The 18699-nt window shown below is 43.2% G+C and overlaps 1 protein-coding gene across 7 annotated transcripts in view; it reads left to right on the forward strand.

Moving 5' to 3' along the window:
* The window catches only part of PTPRT (protein tyrosine phosphatase receptor type T), a 484991-nt gene that overhangs the window by 403333 nt on the left and 62959 nt on the right, over positions 1-18699 (forward strand). For 3 of the 7 annotated variants that reach the window (XM_066561514.1, XM_066561518.1, XM_066561519.1), the window contains exons 14-17: positions 382-517; positions 6167-6196; positions 14339-14386; positions 16599-16747. In XM_066561514.1, the coding sequence (XP_066417611.1) occupies positions 382-517; positions 6167-6196; positions 14339-14386; positions 16599-16747 (363 nt within the window). The remainder of the gene's footprint in view (positions 1-381; positions 518-6166; positions 6197-14338; positions 14387-16598; positions 16748-18699) is intronic. The other 4 variants (XM_066561516.1, XM_066561520.1, XM_066561515.1 and 1 more) reach the window with 3 other exon arrangements.

Consider the following 18699-nt stretch of genomic DNA (forward strand, 5'->3'; position numbering starts at 1 on the left):
TACTGTGTTCACTATTTCAACGAGTAAGGATTTCAAGTCCATTTAAACTATTTGAGATTAAAATTAGAACTGCTGTTCTCCTGTTTCTGGGTGCATGCTGAGTGCTTCAGAAAAGTAAATGCCCCATTACAGTAAAACTTAGTAAAATATTAGAGTCATCTGTGCTACACTGGGATTTTACACCCTATTACTGCTCTGAATTATCTGTCATTAGCCCTCATTAAAGGCAGATTTGGTTAGATGGACAATTGTCTATTGCAATTTGATTGCAAATATGTTGTTAGGCTTTCAAATGAATATTTTAAGTGGATCATTGCACAGTTTGCCTAGAAATTATTTTTTTTTTTTTATCTTGTCCTTCCTCTCTCTCCATCTTTTAAGGAGCTTCCACCCAGAATTCCAACGCAGTGGAACCTGAAAAGCAAGTTGACAGCACGGTGAAAATGGCTGGAGTTATAGCTGGTCTCCTGATGTTTGTTATTATCCTCTTGGGAGCAATGCTTACCATCAAAAGAAGGTAAGTTTCTGCTTTGCTTCCATCTTGGACCTCTTGTGGTAGTTTCCAAAGGAAGAATAAATAAGATAAACATTCTTTATGTGTGACAGAGAGCAGCAGTTAATGCCTGTGTACATATCACTGACACTAAGGGTCCAGAGGAAATTCCAGTTCTGGGAGATCCAGCAACAAAAGAATGGTTGTTACTGCAAAGAGATAATGATAATTAATTTATAATTAATGTCAAGGGATAAGTCACAAAGTAGCATGGGATAAAGGGGATAAAAGGAGAACTTCTCCTACCAGGAAAGGCTGAGAGACTTGGGAATGTTCAGTCTGGGGAAGAGAAGGTTTGGAGTGACCCAGTTGTGGCCTTCCAGTACTTGTAGGGAGCCTGCAAGAAAGATGGAGAGAGACAGCTCAGAAGGGCCTGGAGTGACAGGACAGGGGGAATGGCTTCAAGCTGACAGAGAGGAGGTTTATATCAGACATTAGGAAGGAATTCTTCCCTGTGAGAGAGGTGAAGCCCTGGCACAGGGTGCCCAGAGAAGCTGTGGCTGCTTCATCCCAACCATTTTTCCAACACTTGAGTTTTCTGATGCTTTGGCTGTCATGACTGCTGCAGCCTAAGTTATCATCTCCCAGATAACACAGACAAACCCTCAAGTAAAATTACTCCTAATGCAGAGAGAGTCCCAGAGGTTGGACACTGAGGATCCATTTGCTCTGTGTGAAAGATCCCAAGCTCCTGCTGAGCTGAGCTGGCCCCTGGGACGGTGCCCAGGACCTTCAGCTGAGCGTGCCAGGTCCCTGGATCAGCAATGTTTGCTGAATTTGGGTGTGATGCCCCACATACAGAACCTTGCTCTGGCTGGTTTTGCCGTAGGCTCTGTAAACCTGGGCAATTTTCTTCAAAGTTAACATTGGAAAGGAGGTGAGTGGGAGTATTAGAAATCTAAATTCTCCCCTTTTTTCCCTAGAGCTGGAAAATTACAGTTTCCTCTGTGTTGTTCCACAGCCCCTCCCAGGGCAGACAAGCAGAATCCCTGCAGTCTGGATCTGTTTGCTGCAATTTGCAAGGATACCTGCTGGAAGATGCACTGAAATAAGGAATAAACTGGCTCATTGACTTTAAAATCTCTTCCCATTTAGAATTTCTACATGCAGGAGGAGGTTTGGTAGCACACCTCCAGCACCTGCAGAGCTGCTGATCCCATCCCTCCTGGGCTCCCTTGGATGGGCACCACCAGCCACGTCCAGCTGGGGCTCAGAGCTGCATATGGACAATGTTCCCTGAGGATGAGCCTCAGCCTGTCAGGCTCATTGCATTTGTAAACTAGTGTGGGTAGGGACCAGCTTGTAAAAAAGGAGAAGCTGATTTGGGCCACAAATTGATTGGAACTTCTGGAGGAGCAGAGCTGAAAGCTTGAGCTCTTCTGAGAGAGCAGTTTAACAGCAGAGTTCTCCTTTTATTTTGCAAACAGAAGCATTTGGAGCTTAAGCTCTTGCATTCCATGTTTGCATTAGTCTCATTTTAAAAACAGGTCCCTTCCCAGTGCACCAGGTGTACAAATAGTGTAGTCTTTCAAAGCAACAATTCAGAAAAAACATTTAATGAGCTGAACTTGAGATGCTGTCTTCAAATGGAGCTGGAAAATATCCCAGTGACATTTGCCCATTGTCCAGGGCATCACAGCTCATTGGGAACAGGCACAGGATTTCCTGGATGAAGCATTTTGTTAACAGAGAGCAGAGGAAGGAGAGGGATTAGAAGAGGAGGAAGCCTTGGTTTGAGATAAGCATTGGTATCATCAGGAGGCTCTTTTTGTTCTGTGGGACTCACCAGGTTGACAGCACAGTGCTTGGAACCTTTCAGGCACACAGCACAAGCCAGCAGTGCTCAGTTGTTCACAGTTTCAGCAGAACACATTGCAAAAATTCCAGGAACTCAAAACTTTCTGGGGGCTGATAAAGTTGTAGAGGGTTCAGTCAGATATGTGAAGCTAAATTAACCTAACCAGTGCATTTATACAGTGGAAAATTTGGTTTTGATGTTATGTTTGTTGTCTGAAAGATTTAGTTGAAACTTAGGGTTGTCAAAAATCTGTATCTATGTATTTATGTCAAAATTGTGTGTACATATAGATTTCTGTTTTAAATATGACTGTCTTACAATATTTAAAGTCAAAACCATTAACAGTTTGCTTTCTTGGTTTTGGGAACCCACTCACTCCAGGAGTTAAGCCATAGTATCATCATTACATGTATATGAAATACAAAAATTGCTGCAACATAACGGAGAGAAACCTCACACAAGGACATGTAGGGACAGGACAAAGTGGGATGGCTTCAAACTGAAAGAGATTAAATTTAAATTGGATATCAGGAAGAAATCCTTCACTCTGAAGGTGGGCAGGCCCTGGCACAGGGTGCCCAGAGCAGCTGTGGCTGCCCCTGCATCCATGGAGGGCCAGGTTGGATGGGGCTTGGAGCAGCCTGGGACAGTGGAAGGTGTCCCTGCCCATGGCAGGGGGATTGGAATAATCTTTAAGGTCCATTCCAACCCAAATCACTCTGATTCTGTGATAATTTAACCTGTTAATTTAGAGGTGATTATCCGTGCCTACATGAATGTATGTGCTCACAAAAGGCACAAGCACATTATTTCATTAACAGATACAGATCCTGAAACATCTCATTTCTATTGTATGAAAATATTTCTAATTCTCTAAGGAGCTTGTTGTTTTTTCCTTAATATTATTTAAATACATTTGTGTAACAGAATATACAAAATCATTTTGTAAAAACAAAAGGAAACAAGAAAAAAAAAATTTCAGGAGAAAATACCCTTTGACTTTGCCCCTCCCCAAAGTATTTGATTTTGGTCTGTTCTGATTTCATCTGGGCAGTTTTAATTCTGGTGTAATCGTGACTTGTGTTTCCCTGGAGTGAAGAATGTGACACCTCTCAGGCTGCTGTGTTTGAGCAGACAAAGCCTCCCCTGACCCCTTTAAATATAAGACTGAATAAATAGGATCAGACAGCTGGTCATGGGTGCACTGTAAATAAGTTCTTTAAACTGCTGTCGGTAGCAAAAAATGAGATTTGGGGCTATGTAGGGTCTGGGATTATTTCCTCCTATGAAAATTCAGCTCCTTATTCTGGATTAGGATTTAGGTGGTTACCTTAAACTAATTAAATAAAACCCCAAAGCCTTCTTGAGCAGAACATACCCAAGCTGTAAGACAGAGTTAGGAGAAGGGACATTTGCTCATTCAGTGACCTGTGTCCCCCTGTGTCCCTGTTTCAGGTGGGAGACAGGCAGGGCTTTGGGCTGGGCTGTGCTTTCTAGGACCAGGTTGTGTTTTTACTGAACCATCACTCTGACCAGTTCTCACAGTTAAGCTTTGAAATATTCTTTAGTAAGTCCTTATTTCAGGCTGCATATTTTGGAAGAATTTGAGCCAAAATGTCCAATTTCAAAACACAATCCTCCTTTTGTTTGTCTTCCTTTATTTTCTATCCTTATGGAGCAAACCTTTCTGAGCTTTCCTCTGCAACCTGGAGGGATGTGCAGCTTTTTAATGAGGGCTGAGAGTCTGGTGGGATCCCAGATGTCTGTGGCCCAGAGAGGAGAGCAGCAGAAAGAACAGCAGGATGTTCAAGGGAACACTTCCAGTCAATAGAGCTGTGTGAGCCCAGGTCCTGGCCTCTCCCAGGGCTTGGTTTAATGGAAAAATTTTGGGGATTTCAGGGGTTTGGCTGCCTGTGCTCTCATTTTCTACATCTTGGTCATGTTTCCCTTTGCTTAGAGGCTGAGTGGAATTTGGATTTTCACAGGGAAGCTCAGTGGCAATCATTGCACCTTAACTGGTGCATTTCTAGGGCCTGTAGAATTGCTGCCTTCAGGAGATAATAGCATTTAGTTAAAATACATCCGAGTGCATCATGGAATCAGTGCCCTTCAAATAACGTGGTGCCAGGACCCAGCACATTCCTCTGGCTGCCCTGGAGGACTCAAGACCCTGGCAGGGGCTCAGAGACCTTGGCACAGACTCAAAGACCCCTGTGCCTTTGATTTTAACCCATGGAAACAATTACAAACTTTGTGTGAGGATTTACAAGCCACAAGAGTTTGAGTAGAATGACAGTGAATTTGTCACAGGGTGAAACTGTAGAATTCTGGGGTTTTAGAATGGGGGTTCAAGAGTCAAGATGGAGGAATCTGGGTGTGTCCTGTCCTTCCTCTTCTTGTCCTCCATCTTCTGCTGTGATGGTGGCACTTTTGGATTGGTTTAGAGTAGAGACAAACTGTCTAACATAGGTGAAAGGTATTGGAAAATTATTGTAAATAAAGTACAGGTAGTTTGTAATATAAAAAGTTAACAGCACCCCAAGGGCAGGGACTGTGCCACAACCTGACCTGCTGGACAGATCTCAGCAGCTCAGAGAAAGAATGTGATAGATAAGAGAAAATAAACAACCTTGAAAAGCAGAGCTGAGGAATATTGACTTCTTCAGTCACGGGGATGGGAAAAAAGAGAATTTCTGACACCTCGGGGTCATCTCAACCACAGAAACCCAATAATGTGGCATGCAGCAGGAATCTGGCCAAAAGAGCAGGTTTCTAGCAAGGGCCATCATCAGGACAACCATGGCACTTCAGTTTAACCCTCATGAGCTCTTTACCCCACGTGTGCACAGCGCAGAGGTTGATTGTGCAGAGTGACTGAGCTGAACCTGGTTCCCCCTGTGCTTCTGGAAGTTGTGTTCAGAGCAACCATAAAAGTGAACACTTGACAGCTGCATTTGTATTTCTAAGTGATTCCTAGTCATCCTAGGATCTTCAAGGATGGGATTTTAAAGCTGTGCAATAAGTTGAAGTTTGTGTTTCATTTTCTCTGTCTTGACACTGCTGCTGCTTCTGTGGCTTCTTGTGGCTGGTGGTAAATCTCTAAATACCCTGGGCTAGGTCTGTCATGAGCCAGTCTTTTCAGAGAGGCCCCTTTCCAGCTATGAAAGGGTAAATATAACTTCTTAAGCTACAATTGAATGCCAAGGCTCAGTTTGTAGTGCTGCTGAAAATGTTGTGAAATGAATTGTTGAGAAACTGTGGTAGAAAATGCTTAATCACAGTGATGCAGAAAGCTAATGCATGCCCCCAGTGCTCAGCTATAAATATGGAGTGATGCTTGAATTGTTAATGAACTATTTGCATTTTAGAGTTTGATGAAGCTTGATTTATCATTAGACAATTTGCTCATTGTCTAAATATTCCAAAATTGTGGCGTTCTTACATTGTCACTTCCCTATTTATTGTTATTTGTATTAATAGCTCTGACATCTTTCTTTCCATTTCAAAAATATCAAAGCACTTGAGAGGCAAAATTAAATCTATTTGCCCGTGGTACTGACATGATAAAGTGAGGAAATTAAAGGTGAGAGGATTTATTCATGGTGAACTGTCTCCAGTTCAGTTTCTATTTGTTCCTCACCAATGTACATGTCCTGAAACAAGTGTAGGCCAACAGGATCTCAGTACAGAAAACAGCAGCACAAATACTTTGTATATTGAAAAAGAAACCTGGAGTTCATCTAAATCTAATTATGTGCTTTTCTCTTTTTCTCCTTTTGGATATTTTGTTCATCTGACTGGCCATCAATATTTAGAAGAAATGCATATTCCTACTCCTATTACTTGTAAGTACTTGACTGGAGATGAGGTTTTTTGAGCATGTTCAGCCTGTGGTAATTTTGTGCTTTGTTTTATTTTTTCTTTCTTCTTTTTTTTTTTTAATTTTTTTTTTTACCTCTCCATTTATCCTTGTCTTTCCAGCAGAATGTGTTTTATTTTCCCAGTTGCACGCTGTTATGTTTTCCCCATTTTCCCACTGCACCTGTAGCTGTGCCTGCAAACATATGAATGTCCACAGACATGTCAGTTATGGTTTATAACTCTTCAAACTGGATATTCATCTTTAGATTGGATATCAGGAAAAATTTCTTCACCAAAAGGGCTGTCCAGCACCAGAACATGTGGCCCAGGGAAGTGATGGAGTCACCACTGAGGCATTTATTTAAAAGTTGTGTAGATGTGGCACTTGGGGACAGGGTTTAGGGATGGACACAGCAGTGCTGGAAGAACAGTTGCACTTGATGACCTTGGAAATCTTTTCCAACATAAATGATTCTATGATTCTGTAAATGCTAATGAAACAAATACAGAGCACCTTTTTAATTGTCCGTTGCTTGTAGCCACGCTTCAGGGAAATTCACACCTGAACGTGATTGTTGGGAATTTCTCAGCCATGGATGTGAGCTTTTTAAAAACCTTAAGATTTCTGACAACTGGGAGTTGCCATTATCCCAGCAAACATCCCTGTTCCTGGAGCTGCCAGGTTCTGAGTGTTGGTTTAGATCATTGGATGATGAAGTGGTTCAGATATTCAGATCTAAATCACCTGTCCAGTCCTAATGACAATGCTGCATAATTAAGGCAGTTGTTAAGGCACATGAAAATGCTTCACACATCAGTACTTCCAGGGCCATCTGTTGCCTAAAGATTGAAGGGCTGGGAAGCAATCAGGGCCAAGCTGTTTCTGCCATGCTAATGGTTGTCTGAGGAGCTGGGGGAGGAGAGGGCTGGATCAATGATGTGAGGAAAAAGTCCTGGAGAAGTGAGCTGAGGCCTGTGCTGCCATCAGAGGAATGGCAGGGATGGGAAGGCAGCTGCTGCTGGGGACAGGAGCAGCTCTGCCCTCTCCAGCTCTCGCAGCAGCTCTGTCACTGACACCAATCCTTTCCCCAGAACCTGCCAGGCTTGTCAGGGCTCTGAAACCCACTGAGCTGTCCAGAGGGCCACACCAGCCCTGACAGCCCCTCCTGGTCTGCTGCTCCAGGATCTGCCTCCTTTGCCCCTCCCTGCAGTTCCTCCTTGTCTCATCTGGGTGCTTTTTTCTGGAAGGTTTCAGCAGGTCAGCAGGATGAGAGGGTTGATGTGCTGTCAATTTAACTGGAGCTGATTTCCATATGAGTTGCTTTATGTCCAAAGAACAGGGCAAAGGAGGATTCCTACCCACCACTGCTTGGAGGGATTTTGTTTCTCCATGACCTGTCAGGAAGCTCTTGAAAGAGGAACCTTTCCCCCTTTCCAAGCATGTGAGGAGCCTTAGGACACCATCAGGAGTCTTGACTTTGCCCAGTAATGTAATTGTAAATGCAGAGTAACTCCATATCCTCTAGGCCTCCCACTGGTTCACTCAGAATGGAATTTGACCTCAAGTAGTCAGATTAAAGAGGAGGTTAACTAAGTGTAAAGAAGGGGCTGCTTCTCACCCAAAGGTGCTATGAGCTATTTGAATTTATTGAGAGAACCTTTCCTCTTCTGCACATTTCTCATGTTTTACTGTTTGGTGTCCTTACAACCAGTAGCATCACTGCCTGAGAAATGCAATGCCAGGTTTCCCATTATCATTCTGTCTTTTTCCAACAGGCAGTATGTGGTCAGCATGTTCCCTGCTTTATTTTATTTTGAGATCTGTGTGTTTAAAAAGATGAATCAACTTCCAAGCCCTCTGTGACCCATTTTACAGCTGCACGACTTTGCTTTAAGCAGTCAGCTGAGGATTGTTCTGCCAGAGCAAGCACAGGGGTCCTTAAGGGGTCTGTTTGCTGTGGGTCAATGTGCTAGACCCTTTTTCCTCAGGGAGCAGTGCAGTGACTCAAGAAAAGTGAAAAGAAAACCATCAGGAGGGTCACCCTAGCCTGGGGTTGCAATGAGCTGCAGCAGAGGCAGAAGGAAGGGCTTTAATAAGGTTTAATGAGGCAGATGCCCACCATGCAGCACATCACACCAGGGAAAAGGCAGAGGTGCCATCAGGCAAGCTGAGTGTTCACAGGAGCCACTGGAGGTTGGAATTCAGCTTGCAGAATTCACAGAGCTTTTCCTGCCCAGTACCACACACAAAATGCTCTGCCAAGAGCTGACTCTGAGCTTTGGTGATGTCCCAGGGACAGCTCTGCAAGCTGGAGGCACCACATCAGCAGTGACCTCACCATGAGCACTACCAGCACCTGTGACCATGTTCTCAGGGGTCTGAGGATGAGGGAAGAGATGAGGATTTGACTCCATGTTTCAGAAGGCTGATTTATTATTTTGTGATATATATTATATTAAAACTATACTAAAAGAATAGAAGAAAGGATTTCATCAGAAGGCTAGCTAAGAATAGAAAAAGAAAGAATGATAACAAAGGCTTGTGTCTCAGACAGAGAGTCTGAGCCAGCTGGGCTGTGATTGGCCATTAATTAGAAACAACCACATGAGACCAATCCCAGACCCACCTGTTGCATTCCACAGCAGCAGATAACCATTGGTTACATTTTGTTCCTGAGGCCTCTCAGCTTCTCAGGAGGAAAAGCTCCTAAGGAAAGGATTTTCCATAAAATGTGCCTGTGACATGCACAAGGCTCTGCCTGCTTGGCTCACATCTGGTCTGTTCCCTGCACTGGGAAAACCAAGCTCTGCTTTGGATTTTTTCCCCCTTGAGCAACAATCAAGGTAAAAGGGATGTTCCAGTAGGGAGGGAAGGAAGCAGGAGAGCCCATGAAAGAGCATACAGTGAAGTTCTACTGAGTTTCATGTCTCAAGTTTCACATGAAATAGGGTGTTTCATTGGAATTGCTAAGGACTGTGCAATTCTTATTCAAACTTGATTCAAATTGCTCTGGACTCTTATGAGCAGAGAGGTTGGGTTTCAGTTTATTTGAAATGTTGTGGAAATAACAGCAGCAATATGGTTATATACTGATTTTTTTTAAAAAAAGAATTGGTTTCTATGCTATGACCTTGCATGAATTATTTAGTCCTGAAGCAAAATTCAGTTGAATGAGTTACCAGTATTGAAAAGCTGGTTCCCAAATAGTTCTGCTGGCAGATCTTTAAATGTGACCATATGGACTGTATCCCTTCATGTTTGGTTTCAGTTTCTGGACTTCAAAGCTGTGTTTCTTAGAGCAATTCTTGTCTACTTTCAGATAATTCCTCCTAAGCCTTTGTCATCTTCTGTACAGGCATTTCTTCTTGTTAGGGACCAAAATCTCCTATCCTAACTCTTCCAAAGAGCTCTGTAATGATAATTCTATAATGATAATTCTATTAAATTCCAAACAGTTCTATAATGATAATTCTATTAAAGTCACAGAGACTTTTTTGAGGGGTACCTGGTCTTTTCAGAGACAGGCCACAGCATTTTGGTAGTCTCTAGACTGGAGTTCTGCCCTCAGCCACTCTTGTGTTCTGCTGCACGTCAGGACTGGAAAATCTGATTCTGTGAGATGGTTGAGTACCTGCAGCTCTGACTGGTGAGACCAGTCCAAAATATTCACTTATAGGAGCAGCTATTTTGGGCATGCATTGTTATTAGGTAAATAGTTATGGGACTCTTGTATAGCAACACTTGATTAAAAACTTCCTCCATCACATAGGAAAGGATGAAAGAGAAGGCCATAAAGATCTTTAACATGCTTTAAGTGGAAATACAACTCAGGAGGCCTTGATTCCTGACTTGTGCAGGGTCACCATGATCTTGTGTGCCTCAGTTTACCCATCAGCAAAGGTGATTGCTTGTGGGTTGAGATCCTGTGAGGAGAAAGAGATGAAATTAGGAGTTCTTGTCCTGGAGCACTCCTTGCATGCCTGTGCCTGGGGTGATGCCTGAACCTTTCTAGAGGAGTTACTCTGTATTTACATCAACTCAAATGGTGTCTAAGGAAGGGACAGAATTGCTGCTGTCTCTCTGCACTTAAGTTTAATGTGCAGTGTAAGATATCAGCCCAGCCAGGTCTGGTTTGGTTTTATTCCCAGCTGAAGCTGTAAAACACAGACAGCAATTCATGCAGTTTACTGAAGGGCTTGCATCTAGTGACAGACACCTCTTTTGCAACAGTATTTTCAACTGCAGCAATCCAAATCATGATTTTATTATTTGCTCACCAGGAAAATAAATGGAAATGTTTTCTGTGTGTGGGTTGTTTGTTTTGGTTTGTTTCTTTCTCCTGGGCTGGGTAATGGCTGCAGAATGAAATTTAATCAAGAGCAATATGAGACCAGGGAAGAATTTCTGGAAATACAGAGATTCATGTATGTGTTACCAGCACTCACTTTGATGTTATTTATTAGAAAAGGGTACTCAATGGCCAAGATGTTTTCCTTTTCCCTGAACTGCCCAGAGTTCCAGGGACATGATTGCGATGTAGGAAGCCCCTTCAACTCCCACTTGGAATTTCACACCAGTTTTAATTGTTGGGTGGTTTTGGCTGGGAGTTTCTTTTCATGGGAGAGATTGCAAAGGTTATTAAGCTAAATTTATACTTAGATTTTTTTTAGATAACAAAATTTATGCTGAATTTATTGCCACCATCTGTGGGACATTTGAAAAGAAAAACATCCCTTTATTTTATTTAGAAGTGTACCTCTGTAGAACCAGATTCACTCATAAATACCTCCAAGTATTTCCATGGATGGTGGGATCTGCCTGCACAGGTCAGCTTGCTAAATCAGGATTTTAAGAAGAAACATTCTCATTAGGTGCTTTTCTCATCAGATGATGGAAAAACAGGATCATTAATCAGTGGCTATGCTTGTCTAATGAAAGCAAATTAAAAAAATAATATATCAAAATGCAGAAAGTAGATGAGATGATATTTAGAACGTGTCTGTATGGTGATTGCAAGCCTAAGCCTTGCAGAGGGCAGGGTTTGTGGGTGTCTGTACCAGCAGAGACTAACACTGCATGGCTCCCACGTGCACCTGGCTTGTCTAAAGTCTGGTTGTAAGTAAAACTAAAAAGTAAATATTAAAAAATAAATCCCCCACAAGCAGTGATTAATTTGATCAAGTGAAGCTTAGATCATACTCTCAAGAGCCTGTGCTTGTACACCCACAGTGCAAAACACTCAGGGCATTCTTTTGACTTATCTCTACTTCACTTTCTCCTGCCCTGTGAAGTTTGCTCTGTGACATTTGCCTTTGCTCTTCACTACACCTTTACTACACCTTTACTACAGCAGCTCCCTCTCCTCCTGCCACAGCCTGGCTCCAGCAGAGCAGGTGTTAAAAGCAGGTTCAGCAGGGGCAGGAGAGGAAGCGCACATTTAATGCAGAGCATGGAGCAGGTGTGTGACAGAGCACTGCCCCGAGCTCTGCTCCTCTGGCTCTGCTCACACCCCTCTAGGGACCAGCATTTCCCTGCCTGCCTGCCCCCCTGGCCTCAGAGATGGGCAGCTCCTCCTGCAGGGAGCTCTCCCCCAGTTTAGGATGAGCAGCCTTGCCCAGAGCTTCCCAGCCCCTGCAGGCAGCAAAAATGTGAGGGTGTTCACAGGGGTCTGAGGATGAGGGAAGAGATGAGAATGTTGACTCCATGGTTCAGCAGGCTGATTTGTTATTTTATGGTATATATTATATTAAAACTCTACTAAAAGAATAGATGAAAGGATTTCATCAGAAGGCTGTCTAAGAATAGAAAAAGAATGATAACAAAGGCTTGTGACTGACTGAGACAGTCTGGACAGCTGGGCTGTGATTGGCCATTAATTAGAAACACCTACATGAGACCAATCCCAGATGCACCTGTTGCATTCCACAGCAGCAGATAACCATTGGTTACATTTTGTTCCTGAGGCCTCTCAGCTTCTCAGGAGAAAAAATCCTAAGGAAAGGATTTTTCATAAAACATGTCTGTGACATGAGAACAACTCCCCTCTGGTGTCTCTTCATGTCTAAAAACCTATCAGCCCTATCTGATTTCCTCTTCTCTAGATTTAAGGTTCACATTTCCTTTGGCCTTTGCTTGTAGATCACGTTTCCAGCTTTACCTTTTGTGTCCTTTGTGTGAGCTCCTGTGGCACATGTCTGATTTGAAGAGCAGCGTTGGCAGCAGAGCCCTCTCCAATCCTCAGTCAGAGCAACAGGATCCCCCAGTTAGTGATCACCAGTTACAGTGCCATGCCCTTACTTTCAAACCAGCATGAAATCATTCTTCCAAACTGGATTTGTCATTTACCACAGGTTTAGGGCACGGAGATCCTTTCCAATAGATCTGCTGTTTCACCAGTGCTCCCTGGGATTTGCATGGCTCATCACTGCCTGCCTTGAATCGGAGCAGATTCCATCACAAATTACAGGTGTACTCCTAGGAGTTTGCTACACACAATTTTCTAAAAGGAATTTTAATTTTTTTTTTCTTTTCTCAAATTGCTTATTGAAAATGAGGGCAATATGCAATTTGTGTCTGTAGGAGGAAATTTCACATTTAACTTACATGATATGTACCTAATGTCTAAATTACCTGTGCATGCAAATCTACGCCACAGTGTACAAAATCCATCCTTGGAAACATCTAAAATTAAATCTATCAACGTACATGTGTGAGAGTTCTCCAGGAGTGGCAGTTACAGATTTAATGTTCATGCATGTGGAATTGATAGAAAAAGTTAGAGAAGAGTTTGAAGCTGCTTTTAAAAAATAATCCCTGACAGTCATCCAAACCTCCATGAAACAGGAATCTGATCCTGCAGATAGTTCTAACAGAAAATATTGCTGGAGCTTCCTGATTAATGCCCGTGGCAGTAAATGGTTTGTGCTTGATACCAAGTTTGCATTCCTTGAGTGTTTAAGTAGAACTCCCACAGTTTTAATATAGTGCTTCAGATTTTACGTCTAGTCTCTGATATGAGTAGAAGTTTCAAAAAATAACCAAATCAAATCTCCATCATTTTTTTCCCCTCAAATTCACACTTACTTGTGTTCACTGCTAATGGCTTTTCTCCTTGCTTTAGTGGGGTCAGCATCAACTGCCTGATTATACAGCTGGTTTCATTTTTTCACTCAGCTTTGAGCATCTTTCTGTCTCATCCCTCCTGTGTGTGTATGATGCTTGCAAACATCATCTTTTCATTTCCAAACTGAAAAGAGCAACCCAGTAAACTCCATCCATGGACTCCTGCTTCCTTCTTGCCACATTTCTCTTGCCCTTGGATGTAAACCAGCATTAAGATCATTTTATTCACATCCTGACATTCTGTGTCGATTGTATCAGACTCTTCCTCCCAATATCTGCCTGGTCCTTCATTCCCTCCCCTTTTCAGCTGCATATTGCATGAGTGGGGAAGTGTCTGCTCCATGAGGGGTGTCAGCTGTGCTGGGGACACTCTGGGCATGCAGCCACCCCATGACTGACACTGATGCTCCCAGAGCAGCTTTGTTGGGGTGTTGCAGTGGCTCTGTGCAGGGCAGTGGGGACAGCAGGAGCCATGTCACTAGCATGGCTTGTCAGTGATTCACAGAGATCTCTTGGAGCGCCCTATTTTTGGGAACAGCATTTCTAGATAAATGCTTTTCCATTTCCAAAAGGCTTTTTTGACGTGCTGGGAAATAAACCTCTACCTAGCTGTGGGTTTTAAGTCACATCCCTAACATTCTGGAAAGTGCTAGTCATTTGATTTTCTAATCTTTTCTATGAATTATAATGATGGTGAGGACCAAATAGGCTTGTGCTGCCACTCTCTCCAGACACAGAACGGCAGCAGAAAAGGCACGTTTAGAAACTGAGAGCCCCTTGATGTGTCTGGCAAGCTTAGCTCTGAAATCCCCAAAAGAGATCTGTCTTCCTTTTCCCTCTAAATTTAGATGGAGAATTTTTACATTCTTGGAACAGAGAGGGAGAAAGGTGGAAACTGATAAGGCGCTGTGGAAAGAAAATTGTGGAGTTTTCAGATGCAGACCTGGGTTGTGTGTGCGAGGTAGATTGAGAACTTTAAACTCATGTCACCTTTTCTTTTTAGGCATTCAAGCCAATGTTTTAGGGGCCTCTCTGTCTTCTACAGGACCAGGTAGAACTCCTTTGCATAGGGCTTTTGTAAGCAGGCCTTTGGGGACTAAGGGGCTTGGGTTTGGGGTTATTTTTTTCCTGCCTAGGACATGCAGAAATGTTGTTGCTCATTCACTCAAAGACAAAACAAGTTTGCCAATTCCTGCTCTTTGTAGCTTGTTGGCATTTCTGAAAAGATACCAGGCAATGGGGACTTACAGATAATTATTGCCACATATAATTTAATTTCAACTTAATGAGGAAGTCGCCCCTTTTGACTCACCATTTTCAACCATTGGAGTCATGGTCTGTAGTGGCTCACCCCAGCAGTCCAGAGTGCTTGTTATTAAGGATTTCTGCATTTTGGATTAGTGTTTCCCACCGAGTGATTTGAATTCTTGTTGCCAAGGAATTCACACAGGCATGCATGATTAGCAAACCATCAGGATTAAAAGATCCACACGGCAGGGTTAAAACACTTCAAGGCTATTTTAGTTACCCCAGGTACCAGAGCAGAAAAAAAGCAGGGGCTCCCATGTCTGCAGCTCTCAGCTCCTAAATCTGGATGTGCCAATGCTGCTGAACACTGGAAGCAAAGCTGTTAACATCATTAAACACCAGCTTTTTGCTTCATCACTCAAGGACTGCTCCCCTCTTTGCATCTTCGTCTGCACAAGTGGATACACCACGGGGTTTGGGGAGATCTGAGTGAGCCCCCTGGGATGATGGACCCAATTTGAACAGCTCTGGGCTTGGACTGGAGCCACCAATTGTAAATGGCTGAACCCTAACTGGCTGAGCAGATGAGATACATGTGTTTGTTCAAAAGTTTGCAGCAAACATCCAAGTTTTTTTTCCATAAATCTGTGCTCTCCTGATCTGGATTATCTTTCTTTAAAACAGGCTTTTCCCACAGACATAGGCAAAGGATTTAGCTCTCTTTGACCCTTCTTTCCAAACAAGTATAAGTGGCCAAGCTGCCCATCTCCTGGAGGCTGGGGCTCAGCTGTGTGCTTGAACTTGCCTGTAAATGCCACTCTGACATGTTCTGGGCATAAATAGAGCCTGTTAGACTATGTTGGAAGGAGTACCTTTTTTTTTGGAATCTAATTAAGTTTGAAAGATGGGTAGTACTTACCATAAGCATGTTGTTTCAGAGAAGAAAAACCTCTTTGCAAAATGATTTAGTTGTTAGGATTTTTTTTTCTTCTTTGAGTTGGAGAAGAGAAAGAAAACTAAAGCTCCTTCTTACAGTAATCTGTTTTTCTCCCTTTTATTTTATTTTCTTATCTAGGGAAGTGGTGTAAGCAAAGTTCTTTGCTGGTGCTAGGGATTTGTGTGATATTTTTTCAAGGTGTGGATTGTAGAATGTCACACATTCATTTTTAAAGGGTTTTGCTTTCTGATACGAATGAAGCACAGGGCAGTCAAATGTCAGTGGAAGCTTAGCAGCTCACTTTTCCTGCTTCTCTCCATTTTATTATGCTCTGTGTTTGCAAAAGAGGAGCCTCTTATGTTCTCAGCTTTGTTAGCGTTTTCAGAGCAGGCGTGCTGCTTTTGACAAAGTTTTTGCTGTCTCCTCAAAACAAGCAAAGACCCATTTTCCCAGAACAGGGCCATATTTGGACATTGCTGAAACAACTTCAACATTCATCATGCCCCACCCTTCCCTGGCTGGGCATCCCAGAGCAGTTCCAGGCTGCGTCAGGACTGCTGCCCTCACTGCTGTGCTTGGGGACAGGACAGAACTCTGCTCCAGCTCGCAGGTGGCACAGAGCCAGGTCTCACACTCCCTCAAGGAGCATCCCATGGGATGGATGCAGATGTCCTGGTCCCCTGGAGCGAGCAGTGCTCCCATCCTGAGCCCTCTGCTCCTCCCGGAGCGCGCAGCGCCCGCTCTGGGGGCTGGACCTGTTCCGCCCTCTCCAAGGCACCTGCTCCAGGGTTTGGAGCTATTGCACCCTCTCTGAGGCTGAGGTAGCACTCCCACTGCTGGGGTGATGCAGGTTTGTGCCAGATGAGTGACGGGGAGGGAGAGCTCCAGGCTGGTATCGTGATATTCCTCGCTCTCTGGAAATTGCGTTAAAAACCCGCGGGGTCTCCTGGCGTGCGGTTTGTCACATGCCTTGCATGTCTCACCAGGTGGGGTGATTTTGTCAAAATATTTTGCCATTGCTTTGCTTTTAACGAGAGCAAACTGACCTTGCTTTCTCCCCTCTCCAAACCACCCAAAGGAAGCTAGCCAAGAAGCAGAAGGAGACTCAGACCAGCACGCAGAGGGAGATGGGTCCTGTGGCTACTTCTGACAAGACCTCCACCAAACTCAGTGCTGTTCACAATGAAGAAGCTTTTTCTTCCAGCTGCCAAGATGTTAATGGATTCAGTAAGTTTAACTTGCTTGCAATGGATATGACCCCCTTGGAGAGCTCTGGATTCTTAAAAGGACCTATTCCTTTGGGCACAGTGTTGAGGAGTTAGGAATGGCAGTGATAGAGATGGTTGCAAAAGCTCCTTAGAATGCTGGAATGTCTCTGATACTGCCCCTGGTGTCACTGTCAGACAGGTGGAGAACATTCCTGTGGGTCCAAATCTACTGAGAATAATTTATAAAGCTTGTTCTAATAACTGCATCAGAATAAGAGGCACGTGTTTATTTGTTGTTTAGAAATACTTTTCCTTTGTGAGTAGAAGAGTCAAATCCCTTAGTTGACTTGTGGGATGAAAAAACATTTTCTGTATGAGATTGTTATGAAAGAAGGCCTGGCCTCCTGGCTAGAGAACTGGAATGGAAAGACAGCATTTCTTCCTTTGTCTGTGTCCTCGGTTTATTCTTCACATGGGTTCAGTAAAACTGATCTTAGTTAACATTTGTAAACCACTCAGACCTCTGTAGCTATAAGAGTTTTGTGGGTAAAGCAGCACCAAGTCCTACTTTAGCCTCACTAGATCCAGGTTGAGTGCATGGTGGATTGCATGGTGGATTTGTAAACGTTTTTCATATTAAATAAATTTAAACTTAGACACTATGGGCATGTCACTCCTTCTTTTGACACTCAGCCTGTTAGTTTGGACAAGGGACAGCTCTGAAACTCAAGTGTGTACTAAAACTCTTTATTAAGCATCTTTAGTGAAGGGTTTTTTCCCCTGATAACTAAAATGGAAGTGCTCATGATAGAAAATGTGGTTTATCATTGAAACCTCCCCTTGTAATCTGAACCTGAGCAGGACAGGTTGAGTGAATTCTCCCTTTCCCTCTCTGCAGGTCATGTCAAATTCCATCTGCACGTGCTGCTACTGCCACTTTGTGTAGCGCACCCGTGAGATGGAGAAATAGGGGTCTGGGGCAGCCAAGGCTGGCAGGGAACACTTCTCTCTGATATTAGATTGACTTCAGTCAAGATCTAATTTTCTCAGGTGCTGGTAGCTCTATCCTAAGGAGGCAGCAAGATTTCAGTGGGGTTCATGTCTCTGAAGGCCAGGAGAGCAGCAGTGTTGTATCAGCCATCCCCCAAAGAGCAGAGGCAGCTCGGCTGGAGTGTGTGGGGAAATCAAGTGTTGAACACTTCCCTCAGAATTTGGGCTTCTGAAAGTTTGGGGATTCTTTTACCAACCAGAAAATTAGAAAAGAGACAAGTTTGAAATGTGACCTCATCTTTTCCCCCCCACCCTTGTTTTTTTGACAGACTAATTAAAACAGCTGAGTCATTTGCTTGAAGTGGCGACTGTAGAAAATACGATGTATCAAATTTTGTAAAGAAACAGCACTCCAGGTTTTCAATTTTTTTAATCAGTTAGATCTTTACTTGTCTGACATCTCTGCAGATTTTATCGCTGCCTTCCCCTATAACCTGAGTCAGTCATGGGTGGATTCTTTTTATTTTTTTCCTCTTTATATCTATGAGAAAGAATTATCAATAAACCTTCATGATTTCTCCAAATTTTTTACTGCCAAGTCCAGGATGCTGAGGTGTTGGAGGTAAGTTCTGTGCAGTAGTGTGCACATGCTGATACAGGAATTTTATGACTAAAAGCATTCCTTGAAAAGAAAAATAAAATAAAAATAAAATAAATTGCCTTAATGGAGTTTAATACTTGTGGGTTCTATACAGGCCTACTTTGGAATAACATAATAGGATTATTTCTTAACCTTCCTGCTAACTAATAGAGTTTTACAGGGTTTATCCACCAGAGCTGTTGAAATCAACAGTCTTAAGCAGCAGTCAGATTCCTTCTTAAATTGTTTTTTTGCCTGCCAACAGTAAATAGCATTTACAGCACCCCATGATGGGCAGTCACCTTCTCTGTCCTGCCCTGAGCTGGCTGCAGCTGGGATGA

Source organism: Molothrus aeneus, chromosome 17, assembly GCF_037042795.1.
Source record: "Molothrus aeneus isolate 106 chromosome 17, BPBGC_Maene_1.0, whole genome shotgun sequence".
Lineage (NCBI taxonomy): Eukaryota > Metazoa > Chordata > Aves > Passeriformes > Icteridae > Molothrus > Molothrus aeneus.